The sequence below is a fragment of the Nerophis ophidion genome, linkage group LG01 (assembly GCF_033978795.1).
Source record: "Nerophis ophidion isolate RoL-2023_Sa linkage group LG01, RoL_Noph_v1.0, whole genome shotgun sequence".
NCBI classification, from domain to species: domain Eukaryota; kingdom Metazoa; phylum Chordata; class Actinopteri; order Syngnathiformes; family Syngnathidae; genus Nerophis; species Nerophis ophidion.
In genome coordinates this window covers 36,203,735-36,217,047 of record NC_084611.1, presented here as the reverse complement: position 1 = coordinate 36,217,047, position 13,313 = coordinate 36,203,735, and the positions used below count along the sequence as shown (strand labels likewise).

Sequence of the window (13,313 nt, the reverse complement as noted above, 5' to 3'; positions counted from 1 at the left end):
CTAGATACGCTCCTGTACTTGGTGTCATTATAGTGGATTTTAGGTGTAGATCCACCCACGGCATTTGTTTACGTTCAGGAACGGTGTCATTAGTGGTGACGCCGGTGAGCTACGGTGTGTGCTGAAGCATGTTTAGCTATTCATCGTCCGGCAAGGATGAAGATTGGGATGAGGAAGCAAGGATTAGTGATTTAAAAGTAGATAAAACACTGCAGCCGCTAGCTAGCCTTAAAGCACCTCTTCCTAAGGGCGTTTCAGTGTTATAACTTTACTTTTATCATTAGTTTTTAAGCCAAAATGCGTTTGTTCTCCATTTTCTGTCTACACACTGTGTCTGCTTGTAAGTACTCCATGATTGTGCGCTGCCGAACACGCTCCTCTGCTTGTAAAACCAGCAATGACACGTTGTGACAACGGGTGGTGGGACCGGTACGTTATAGAGCTAGTATAGTACCGAATATGATTCATTAGTATCTATTATACTAATATCGGTGAACCGTACAACCCCAGTGCATATTTTAAACATTTTGTAGTGTGGAATGTTAAAAAAAAAGGGCTTTATCAAGTGAAATTAGTGAAAGAACAATGGTAGGTATAAAAACACTAAGCTTATGACAGACTTAAACAGTCTTTAAGTTGAAGTTAATTTGACACCGAGTTGTCACAACAATTCATTAAGTTAAGAAAGAATGCAAAAAGTTTGTCACTGGACCCTTTCTAATCCACAACTATAAATAGTTGATACTTGTTTATATTGACAAATGCGGCGCTTTAGACTGCAATATTGTTCAATTGGCGGTGGGGGCGGTTTGGTGCCAGAGCCTATCTCAGCTGCATTTGGGCGGAAGGCAACGTACACCCTGGACAAGTCGCCACCTCATCGCAGTCTATAGACATCACTCATATAAGATAAAGAGCGATAAAAAGAAGGACTGGTTTATAGTTTGAACATAATAATTCAAAATCATTATTTACATTGATAATAATAATAACAATAATAATAATAATAATAACAATAATAATAATAATAATAATAATAATAATAATAATAATGATGATGTATGGAAATTGATTTTTTATATTTTGAAAATGACAGTTTACAATATTATATTTAGAATATTTAACATTTTGATCAATCAATCAAAGGACTTGCTGTATTTTCCGGACTATAAAGCCCACTTAAAATCTTTTTTTTCCCCTCAAAACTAGACTGTAGCTGAGATAGGCACCAGTGACACCCGCGAGCCCAAAGGGAATAAGCGGTAGAAAAACGGATGGATGGATGGATGGATGGAAAACTCGACAGTGTGCCTTATAACCTAAAGGCCTACTGAAATGAGATGTTCTTACTTAAACGAGGATAGCAGGTCCATTCTATGTGTCATACTTGATCATTTCGAGATATTGCCAAATTTTTACTAAAAGAATATAGTAGAGAACATCGACGATAAAGTTTGCAACTTTTGGTCGCTAATAAAAAAGCCTTGCCTTTACCGGAAGTCGCAGACGATGACGTCACCGTGTGAGGGCTCCTCACATATTCACATTGTTTATAATGGGAGCCTCCAACAAAAAGAGCTATTCGGACCGAGAAAACGACAATTTCCCCATTAATTTGAGCGAGGATGAAAGATTTGTGGCTGAGAATATTGATAGCGAAGGACTAGAAAAAAAAAAAAAATTAAATAAAGAAAAAAAAAAAAGGTGATTGTATTGTGAGCGATTCAGATGTTTTTAGACACATTTACTAGGATAATTCTGGAAGATCCCTTATCTGCTTATTGTTTTAATAGTGTTTTAGTGAGATTTTAAAGATTTTAAAGACATACCTCGAGGTCGGATGGCTGCGGTGAACACGCAGTGTCTCAAAGAGAAGCCGAGGAGCCAAGCTCACAGCTACTTTTTTTGACATGACTGGTGCTGCAGGACTAGGTATAATCCATTGATGTCCCCAATAAGATATATATCACAATTTCCCCATCCAAAAACATGCTGGTTGACTTAGAGAAAACATGTTCGCTTTACCGTTCCGCTCCAAAACAAACAAAGAAACACCGGCTGTGTCTTGGTGCTAAAGACAGCTGCAATCCACCGATTTCCACCGACAGCATTGTTCTTTATAGTCTCCGTTTTTAAATGAACAAATTGCAAAAGATTCAGCAACACAGATGTCCAAAATACCGTGTAATTACGCCATGAACAGAGACGACTTTTAGCCGTGTTTGGTGCACCGCTAATATTTCCTTACAGTCCGGGACGTCACGCGTACACGTCATCATTCCGCGACGTTTTCAACAAGAAACTCGCGGAACATTTAAAATTGCAATTTAGTAAACTAAAAAGGCCGTATTGGCATGTGTTGCAATGTTAATATTTCATCATTGATATATAAACTATCAGACTGCATGGTCGGTAGTAGTGGGTTTCAGTAGGCCTCTAATAGCCTAATGTAAAAAATAAGTTTGGTTGAGCTCTCTCACCAAAAAGCTATTTTATTTGGGACATGGTGTAATGATAAATACGGCCAGTGGATGGCAGACAAACATAAGAAATATGTGTAGACAGCAACTTGATTGCAATATGTCTCAAGAAGATGGATGGATGGATGGATGGATGGATGGATCGATGGATTTCTCAAGTAAACAACACCAACATTTTAAATTTTCAGATAGATGGACAGATAGATAGATAGATAGATAGATAGATAGATAGATAGATAGATAGATAGATAGATAGATAGATAGATAGATAGATAGATAGATAGATAGATAGATAGATAGATAGTTGGATAGATGGATAGATGGATAGATGGATAGATGGAAAGATGGATGGATGGATGGATGGATGGATGTATGATGGATGGATGGATGGATGATGGATGGATGGATGGATGGATGGATGGAAGGATGGATGGATGGATAGATGGATTGATGGATGGATGGATGGATGGATGGATGGATGGATAGATAAATAGATAGATAGATAGATAGATAGATAGATAGATAGATAGATAGATAGATAGATAGATAGATAGATAGATAGATAGATAGATAGATAGATAGTACTTTATTGATTCCTTCAAGAAAGTTCCCTCAGAAAAATTAAAATAGTAAGAGTTATGATGGCAATATGACTCAAGTAAACACCAACATTTTATATTTTCCATTGAAAATACAAAACATTGCACACTGCGCTCAAAAATACATCAAAATGTTTTCCAACGACTTTGGTAAGCTATGAAACCACACCGCTTGAAGGATAAGATATATTATCTGGGGTTTTGATACGCAATATTATGCAAAAGCAACTTTATTTTACCTTCTGGTACCTGCTGATCTGCATTTGGGGTCTGTAGAAGTCCTGTAAAATTTTGCAAGTGTCGTGTCTTTGTGATCATGTTTTGTTTGGTTATGTTCTGTTGGTTTTTGGACTCTTTACGCACTGTTGTTTTGTCACCATGACAACCATTAGTTTTACCTGTAATGTGTTCGGACTCCCGCACCTGTCACTAATCATGTCTGTATTATTTAAGCCTGTAGTTGCCAGGCAGTCGGCCTGACGTCATACTCAACACTCCGGTTATGACCATACTCAATACTCTGATTTTCCTGTTCATGCCATTGACTCATGCTCTGCCAAGTAAGTTTTGTTTCATGTCCATAGTTTCTGTCGATGTGTAAGTTTTGTTTTCAAGCCACAGTTTGAGTTTTTTAGTTCATGTTTCATGTCCTCAGTTTCGCCTCTGCTTTTACGTGTATTTGGCACGCTCGCCTCCGGGTTGGTTTTTTTGTTTCCTTAGTCAAGTTTTTTGCCTCCGCTGTGAGCTCTTTTTGTTTGGTACTTTTTGAGTAAAATATTAAATATGTCCTTACCTTCACGCCATGACCGGTCCAGTTTCTTTGCATTCCAGGAAAACAAACCTCACCACAGTCCTCGTTACAACAGCACGTCCGAGTTTTTCCCCTATCTTCTTGTTATGTGACATTCATCCTCAACTGTTGCCATTTCTAATACAAAATAGTGTAAAGTTCTTACTTAAAATCTGTCAGTAAACCCGCCATGAAAACGCTAAAACATATCGGTGTAGTGAGTTTACATTATTCACCAAGGAAGTTTAGTTATTAGAGAGTTCCGGTCGGACGTTTTTTCACGTGACACATTTCATGTGTTGTTGTTTCCGGATGAGGAGATGCTGCTCTGTTATTGATTGAAGTAAAGTCTGAATGGCATTGAAACAATTAGCTCAATCTCTTGACACTTCTACCAGTCCCGTTCTTGCACGCTACACCGCTACAACAAAGACGACGGGGAGAAGACGCTGGTGAAGGTGAGCCACGTAAATACTAACCCCATTTGCATATGAGTTGGGAAATTGCGTTAGATGTAAATATAAACGGAATACAATGATTTACAAATCCTTTTCAACTCATATTCAATTGAATGCACTACAAAGACAATATATTTGATGTTCAAACTCATAAATTTAATTTTTTTTGTAAATTATAATTAACTTAGAATTTCATGGCTGCAACACGTGCCAAAGTAGTTGGGAAAGGGCATGTTCACCACTGTGTTACACCACCTTTTCTTTTAACAACATTCGATAAACGTTTGAGAAATGAGGAAACTAATTGTTGATGTGTTTGATGAGCATTCCTCAACTTTTTCAGTATTTATTGCCACCTTTCCCATCTTAGATGATCTCGGGCCCAGAGAAGCTGACGGCGTTTCTGGATGTTGTTGATAAATGGCTTTGGCTTTGCATAGTAGAGCTTTAACTTGCACTTATAGATGTAGCGACAAAGTGCATTTAGTGACAGTGGTTTTCTGAAGTGTTCCTGAGCCCATGTAGTGATATCCTTTAGAGATTGATGTCGGTTTTTGATACATTGCCGTCTGAGGGATCAAATATCACGGTCATTCAATGTTGGTTTCCGGCCATGCCGCACGTAGAGTGATTTCTCCAGAATCTCTGAACCTTTTGATGATATTATGGACCGTAGATGTTGAAATCCCTTAATTACTTGCAATTGTACTTTGAGAAACGTTGTTCTTAAACTGTTTGACTATTTGCTCACACAGTTGTGGAAAAAGGGGTGTACCTCGCCCCATCCTTTCTTGTGAAAGACAGAGCATTTTTTGGGAAGCTGTTTTTAAAGGGCCGAAGTATATCACTGATATGCTCCCACTATATAAGCCCTCTAGATCACTAAGATCTTCTGAGACCAATCTGTTAGCGGTTCCCAGAGTAAACTCAAATCAAGGGAGAGCATCATTAGGTCACTACGCAATAAATAGCTGGAATAAACTTCTTGAAGATGTCAGATTTTCCCCAACTCTGACTACTTTTAAAACTAGACTGAAATCTTTGATGTTCACCTTAGCTTTCAGCTAAATCTTTCAATCTTTTAACTTTTAACGTCCGCACTGTTTTTATTTTTAGTGTCTGCATTTTTATTTTGCTTTTATTTTCGTTCATTTCACTTTGTTGTCTTTGAAGCACTTTGAGTCTGCCTTGTGTATGAAAAGTGCTCTACAAATAAAGTTGCCTTGCCTTGCCTTTATACCCAATCATGGCACCCACCTGTTCTCAATTAGCCTGCACACCTGTGAGATGTTCTAAATAAGTGTTTGATGAGCATTCCTCAACTTCATCAGTATTTATTGCCACCTTTCCCAACTTCTTTGTCAGGTGTTGCTGGCATCAAATTCTAAAGTTAATGATTATTTGCAAAACAATAAATGTTTATCAGTTTGAACATCAAATGTTGTCTTTGTAGCATATTCAACTGAATATGGGTTGAAAAGGATTTGCAAATCGTTGTATTCCGTTTATATTTACATCTAACAAAATTTCCCAACTCATATGGAAACGGGGTTTGTAAGACCGCCCACAAACGGCGCATCCGGAAGCGACTGTCAGAAAGCGGCTTGAAGATGATCTGTAAAACATCATCTATGCAAAATTTTGACCAAAGAACCACCATTGCATGTTAAGTAGACCCCAAGGAAGTGTTTTACATCTAGAAAAAAATAATAGTATGACTCCTTTAATGCGCCCTATAATTTGGAGCGCCTAATATATGAAAAAAAGAAGAAAAAAAAAGAAAAGCCAATGCGCCTTATAATCCGGTGCACCCTATGGTCCGGAAAATACGGTAGCTGGTGCACTGGGGTGCTGCCCAACTGCTCTCGCCTCACCTGTAGTGCAGCTTGCCTCGCACCAGGGCCAGCGAGGTGAAGTCGCCACGGCCGTGTTCGTTCTCGCCGCAGTAGAGCAGCAGACCATCCTCAGCGTCCGCCTGCAGCAAAAAACAAAAAAAAACAATGTTTCTTCCGATAAGACCTCCCCAACGTCGTCATTGTCGTACTCCTCGTAAGCAAAAGCAACAAATTCACCTTGAACTCCAGTGTGATCTGAAAAGACTGGTAGGAGTTCTTCAAGGGTTCAAAGGTCACGTGGGAGTAGCCGTAGAACCTGGGGAACTTGACCGACACCACTGAAAGAGGAACGGGAACGGTTAACACTGTGGACCCTAGAAAGCGTGGTAAAAAAAAATAGGTCAACCTTCAGAACAAGTCCTGCCCGCACGTCCGAGGTTGCAATGGCAGCGCGAGCCTCCGCTGTCAAGGTCGCCGAGGCAGAAGCTGTCGGGGGGGCACACTGTCTCGTCGCAGGTCAGCCGGTAGACCCGTGGAACATCTCCGTTCCACGGCGACATGGTTGGAGCCGCGGTGGACGTGGGCAAAGCGGTTCTGGAAGAGGTCCAGGATTGGATGATCTCCTAGACATTTCATTAGGTACACACGCGCAACCTCCCGGTGACGTTTGAAGAGCGCGTACCGTACGGTGACCGAGGTCAGGCTGGTGATGTCCCGCTCGGAGCTGGTAGGGAAAATCAGATCTGAGAAGTTAGGGAAGGCGCTGGTGGAGGAGGGGAGTGAAGCATTTTCCGGCGGAGCCATGGTGTTCATGCGGTAGACGACGTTCTGACCCGATGGACCGGAGCGAGAGCGAAGCTGTGACTTGCCGTTGTCTTGATTGACGTCAGGAAACTGATTCAGCTGAAGATGACATAACAGATTGAACTCACAAGGGCTGGTCGATATGGCCTTTTTTTTAATATTTCGATATTTTTTAGGCCACGTCACAATACATGATATATACAGTATCTCCATATTTTGCCTTAGCCAAGAACGAACACTTGATGCATATAATCACAGCAGTATGATGATTCTATGTGTCTACTTTAAAACATTCTTCTTCATGCTGCATTAATATATGCTCATTTTAAAGGCCTACTGAAACCCACTACTATCGACCACACAGTCTGATAGTTTATATATCAATGATGAAACATTAACATTGCAACACATGCCAATACGGCCTTTTTAGTTTACTAAATTGCAATTTTAAATTTGCTGGGAGTTTCTTCTTGAAAACGTCGCGTAATAAAGACGTGGACGCGTGACGTCAAGGACTGTTAGGAAATATGAGCGCTGCACACACACACAGCTAAAAGTCGTCTGCTTTAACGGCATAATTACACAGTATTTTGGAGATCTGTGTTGCTGAATCTTTTGTAATTTGTTCAATTAATAATGGAGAAGTCAAAGTAGAAAGATGGAGTTGGGAAGCTTTAGCCGTTAGCCACACAAATACATGGTGATTCCTTGTTTAAAATTCCCGGAGGTGAAACTTTACTATGGATCAGAGCGGTCAAGCGAACATGGATCCCGACCGAATGTCAACCAGCAGTTTTCGGTGAGAAAATTGTGGTAAAAAGTCGCTTCTTAACGGAGATCAGCTGAGCTTGTGCCATCCATAAAGCTGCCGTCGACTCCCCTGAGACATTGGCGTCAACACACCCTTGGACACACACCTCCGGCTATCAGGTACTGTTAAACTTACTAAAACACTAGCAACACAATAGAAAGATAAGGGATTTCCCAGAATTATCCTACTAAATGTGTCAAAAAACATCTGAATCCATCCCAATGCGATCGCGTTTTTTTTTTTACTTGTTTTTTTTTGTTTTTTGTAGTCCGTCGCTATCAATATCCTCAAACACAAATCTTTCATCCTCGCTCAAATTAATGGGGAAATTGTCGTTTTTCTCGGTCCGAATAGCTGTTTGTGTTGGAGGCTCCCATTAAAAACAATGTGAATATGTGAGGAGCCATCAACATGTGATGTCATCGTCTCCGACTTCCGGTAAAGGCAGGGCTTTTCTGTTAGCGACCAAAAGTTGCAAACTTTATCGTGGATGTTCTCTACTAAATCCTTTCAGCAAAAATATGGCAATATCGATCAATGATCAAGTATGACTGCTATCCCCGTTTAAATAAGAAAATCTCATTTCAGTAGGCCTTTAAACTTTCATGCAGCGAGGGAAATCACAACTAAGTCAATTGACCAAAACTGTATTTATTAAACAGTTATTAAGCAGTGGCACAAACATTCATGTCATTTCCAAAACAGAAAGTGCAAGATTGTCAGAGACATTTTAAAACAAGCTATGAGTGCACTTTTGGACATGATGTCACCAAGATGACATATCCTGTCTCTGGCCAAGCTCCCCCGACCCCAGAAGACGATGGTGTGGAACACTGCAGAGGCCACCACAGTGTATATCGTTTTTTTTTTTTTTGCTCCTCTCTTTTAATTTCTTTAATGTCGTTTGTGGTCTTTGATGTTTCCCTCTTACACACATGCTTATGTGTGCTATGGCTATGAGGGTTTTTTGTCCCTTGGCCTCAGTCTGGACCCCCTCTTCAGGGGCCCAAGCTTAAACTAAAAAATTTTACTGGTTTACTGGTTTCTGTCCTTTTTTGGAAGGGGCACCGGAAGTTGGGAGACCCGTCAGCGATCCTGTTCTGTCTCCCTGTAGTGTTTGTCTGCTCTTGAATGGGATTGTGCTGAAAATCTTAATATTCCCTCGGTGTCACGTATGGGTTGCAACTTACTGCCGGGTCGTTTCTCCTAAATGCAGAACGGACAACTCCGGACGAAAGCGTGAAGGTAAGATATAATTTATTCCTCATAAATCATCTAACTTACAAAAAGACAGGAACCAAACAAAAGGAAAGCTTGCCGTTGGCACTAAAAGCTAAATACATTAAACTTAGCACAGGAATCATTAGCCAGAAAACAGGAATACCAACATGACTGTTGCATACAACAAACCATGAAGCCAGACTGAGCGTAGGGAGAAAGGTGAATAAATAGCTCTCTGATTAGTGGTCGACTGCAGGTGAGCGTGCCAACTACTAACCAGAGGCAGGTGAACCCAATTAATCCCCATAGAAAGCAAAACAAACCAAGAGGTTTACAAAACACGAACTAAGGGAGTCCAAAACTAACAGAACATGACTAAACAAATCATGATCCGGCCCCGGATCATGACACTCGGGATTAATAAAGTATTTCTGATTCTGAATAAAATACAGTGAAACGTCAGAATCATTACTATAGACTCATTACCATTCAGGTAATTAAACGAGAGTTAAAACATCTGATATTTACTTGAGAAATCATAACAAAATGAAATAAAAAATTGAAATAAAAAAAGAGTAATATATTCTTGCTTATCCACGCTGTCCAGTCATTGGCCGGTGGCATGGTGGGCAGCCTAAGACGGAGTCTGCTCTCTTGATTGCTTTGTTAGGTATGTTCCTGTCCCTGGCCGTGCAACCTCCTACCCCAGCAGACGATGGCGTGGAGCACTGCGTAGGCCACCACGGTGTATGTGTATTAGGATTTTTGTTTTGTCTTTGTTTGTCTGCATTGTGCAATCGTAAGTGCGCAATATGCATGATTTATTAATCATTTTTTGTTTTTTCGCTTTGTTTTAGTCTTGTAGCTGTGTGTAGAAATGGTTGCATCAGCTGTTTTAATTTATTTTATGTCCTTTGTGTTCCACAGAACACAAATGTTTCCCTCTTTTTTTCCACTTAATTTGTGTGGACTTTTTGAATCTGCACTGCAACCATATAATTTCCCCATAGTGAGATAAATAAAGTCTATCCTATGTGTTGCTTTGCACATCGCCCAAGTTAAGTGCCATGATGTAAAAATATAGATATGATATAGACATAATATATCAGTATATATAATATACTGTACATATATTATGTAAATCTTACGTATTTATGTTATATTTTATATTGCTATATTTAGTCTATTTATACCTGCATTGTCCTTTCCATCCTTACACTCATTGTAACTGAGCTACTGTGTGGAACAATTTCCCTTGTGGATCATTAAAGTTGGTCTAAGTCTAATATAGTAGAGAATAAACTCGAGTGTATCACAGAACGTTTCTCAAACAAATCAAAAGCTCAAACAAACATTTTACAAAGTGATCGCTGTAGACACGAGTGTGGTCCAATATATTTTTAAGAGCCATTCTCTTCGACACATTTTTGTTTTTCCCCTGGCTTTATTACATTTATGAACCAATTCTTACAGGACTCTATGAAAGCTCTCTCCCATCTCTCTATTTGAAAGATTGAAACACCCAAGAACAGAAGAGCAACACGGCATTTTGTGATCCAACTCAACACTCACTCTCACTTGTTTTAATGCTATGCTCAAGCTGCTTGACCATCGTGTGAATTAAGTTGCGAAGAAGAAACACTGATATGACGTCATATGCAACCCTCCCTTCTTGTGGTGCTCCATCCATCCACCTATCAATTTTTTAGCTCGAGGTCGCAGGGGGGCTGGATCCTATCCCAGCTGCACTCGGGGGGAAGGCGGCGTACATCCTGGACAAGTCGCCACGTCATTGCAGGGCCAACACAGATAGATAGACAGACAATCAATCACATTCACATTCACACACTAGGGACCATTTTGTGTCAACCATCAGCCTATACCCAGGTGCATGTCTTAGGGGGTGGTAGGAGGCCGTAATACTCGGAGAGAACCCATGCAGTCATGGAGAGGACATGCAAACTCTTCATAAAAAATCCCTGAGCCTGGGAATGGAATAGGCACAAGCACTAACCACTCTACCACCGTGCTGCCCTCCTGTGGTACTCATTAAAATAAATCTGGGACCTCAAGTGCTAAATTCTGTAGAATCTAATTCATGGATAATCAACTAAATTGTTATAGGGGCCACATTTTTAGGGACCGATGTCCCTTTAGGACAGAGGACCCTATTGAATTTCTAAGGTTTTATTATTATTCTTTATTATTATTCCGCCGCCTCTTTAAGCTGTACTTTGACCCCCTTATCATGCTTCAAAACTCACCAAATTTGACACACACATCAGGACTGGCGAAAATTGCGATCCAATCAAAAAACCAAACCACAAAACTTAAAATTGCGCTCTAACGCCCCTTGGGAAGGAAAAACAGACAAAACTGTCTCTAACTTCCAGTAGGAATGTTGGAGAAACATGAAACAAAAACCACTACGTAGGTCTCGGTTAGACCTATATTTCAGCCAATTACACCCCTCGGCTAAAATCAACAGGAAGTTTGCTTGTCCCACTTCAATACAAAAGTTGGTTAAAAAATGTTGCTTTTTTTCAAACATTATCTCCTATGAGGCCGTTTGTCGTTTCGGCTTCAAATATGCATAGAAGTAAGAATAAACCCTTCTGACTAAAATTTGAAATAAGAATTTTAATTACTACCCCAGTTTGGATTTTATGAGCCCGCAAAGAACCGGAACGCTGGTGCAGTTGTGTGTACTGCTGTCACAAAATGGTGGCTTCCTGCTCAGACAAAACTGCTTCTAACTCAATGTAGGACTGTCATACACACATGAAACAAAAACCTCAATATAGGTCTCACTGACACCTATATTTCATACACTGACCGCCCCCAACTAAAATCAACAGGAAGTTTGCTATTCCCACTTCAATACAACAGCTGCATTACATTTACAATGCATTACAGTCTCAAAATGGCGGCACCAGGGCGTCCTTATAAAATGCCCCACACACCTTCATTTATGTACGTTCAAATTAGGGAACACAACAACGGATTGCATATATTCTATAAACAAAATTAAATTTTCAAAATAAACCTTTGAGGACTTTCCATCTTTTTTTTAATGTTTTTTGGCATCATTATCGTTTTCAACCATGTAACTTTCTAAATTTAAAAAATACTGAATAAATGTTTTGAAGAAAGTAATACTAAGTGAATATCTGTTTTTGGCCTTAAAAATAAACCTTTTACAGAGTACTATAATTAAATGGACTAAATCATGACTGTCAATGAACTTTACTAAAAAAACAGAAACCACATCAAGCTTCATAAACAAACCAATCCTTAAACACATTTTTTCAACTTCCACCCAAAATGAAGACACAATATGACAATACCGAGACAAATGCAGGGTGGATTCAGACTCCTGACAACAGAATCGGCAATGATCTGACTCTGTCATATTCCATAGTTTTAAAATTTTTTCGGTGGGTAAGAAGTTATAAATAATTTAAATTTGAAAATAACAATTTTGCACATCGATAGTAATTTTGTAGATTAGTTTGAAAATGGTATCCCACGGCAACAGGCATTCAAAAAAGTCCTCCCATTTTCCATATGTGGTATATGGGGCAGCCTTCAGAGATTTCTTTATTACATATAAATTATATATTTTTCTATCTATTTCAGTTCCTTTATGGCAACTAGAATTTCTTGTTAGAGGTTTACAAACTAATAATGTAGAGGTTCCATAATTAATTATTTTTTCCATCTTTTCCCAATTACTCCAATAAGCTGATTAAATGAAAAGCTTGAACAACCATCCACATACATGGTTCTAAATTCATCATACTTCATAATCTTAGCATTCTCATTGATAATAACATTGACAAAAATGATTCCTCTTTCAAACATAGTTTTCCAAATGAAATGCTTTCCATCTCCAAACCCCGTTTCCATATAAGTTGGGAAATTGTGTTAGATGTAAATATAAACGGAATACAATGATTTGCAAATCATTTTCAACCCATATTCAGTTGAATATGCTACAAAGTCAACATATTTGATGTTCAAACTGATAGACATTTTTTTTTTTTTTGCAAATAATCATTAACATTAGAATTTGATGCCAGCAACACGTGACAAATAAGTTGGGAAAGGTGGCAATAAATACTGATAAAGTTGAGGAATGCACATCAAACACTTATTTGGAACATTCCACAGGTGTGCAGGCTGATTGGGAACAGGTGGGTGCCATGATTGGGTATAAAAACAGCTTCCCAAAAAATGCTCAGTCTATCACAAGAAAGGATGGGGCGAGGTACACCCCTTTGTCCACAACTGCGTGAGAAAATAGTCAAACAGT

The 13,313-nt window shown here is 39.3% G+C and overlaps 1 protein-coding gene across 3 annotated transcripts in view; it reads right to left on the bottom strand.

Moving 5' to 3' along the window:
- Positions 1-13,313, bottom strand: part of LOC133553540 (pikachurin) — a 131,803-nt gene that overhangs the window by 31,125 nt on the left and 87,365 nt on the right. For all 3 annotated transcript variants that reach the window (XM_061901854.1, XM_061901865.1, XM_061901875.1), the window contains 4 exons: positions 6,845-7,065; positions 6,569-6,756; positions 6,400-6,500; positions 6,202-6,302 (listed from right to left, as the gene is read on the bottom strand). In XM_061901854.1, the coding sequence (XP_061757838.1) occupies positions 6,202-6,302; positions 6,400-6,500; positions 6,569-6,756; positions 6,845-7,065 (611 nt within the window). The remainder of the gene's footprint in view (positions 1-6,201; positions 6,303-6,399; positions 6,501-6,568; positions 6,757-6,844; positions 7,066-13,313) is intronic.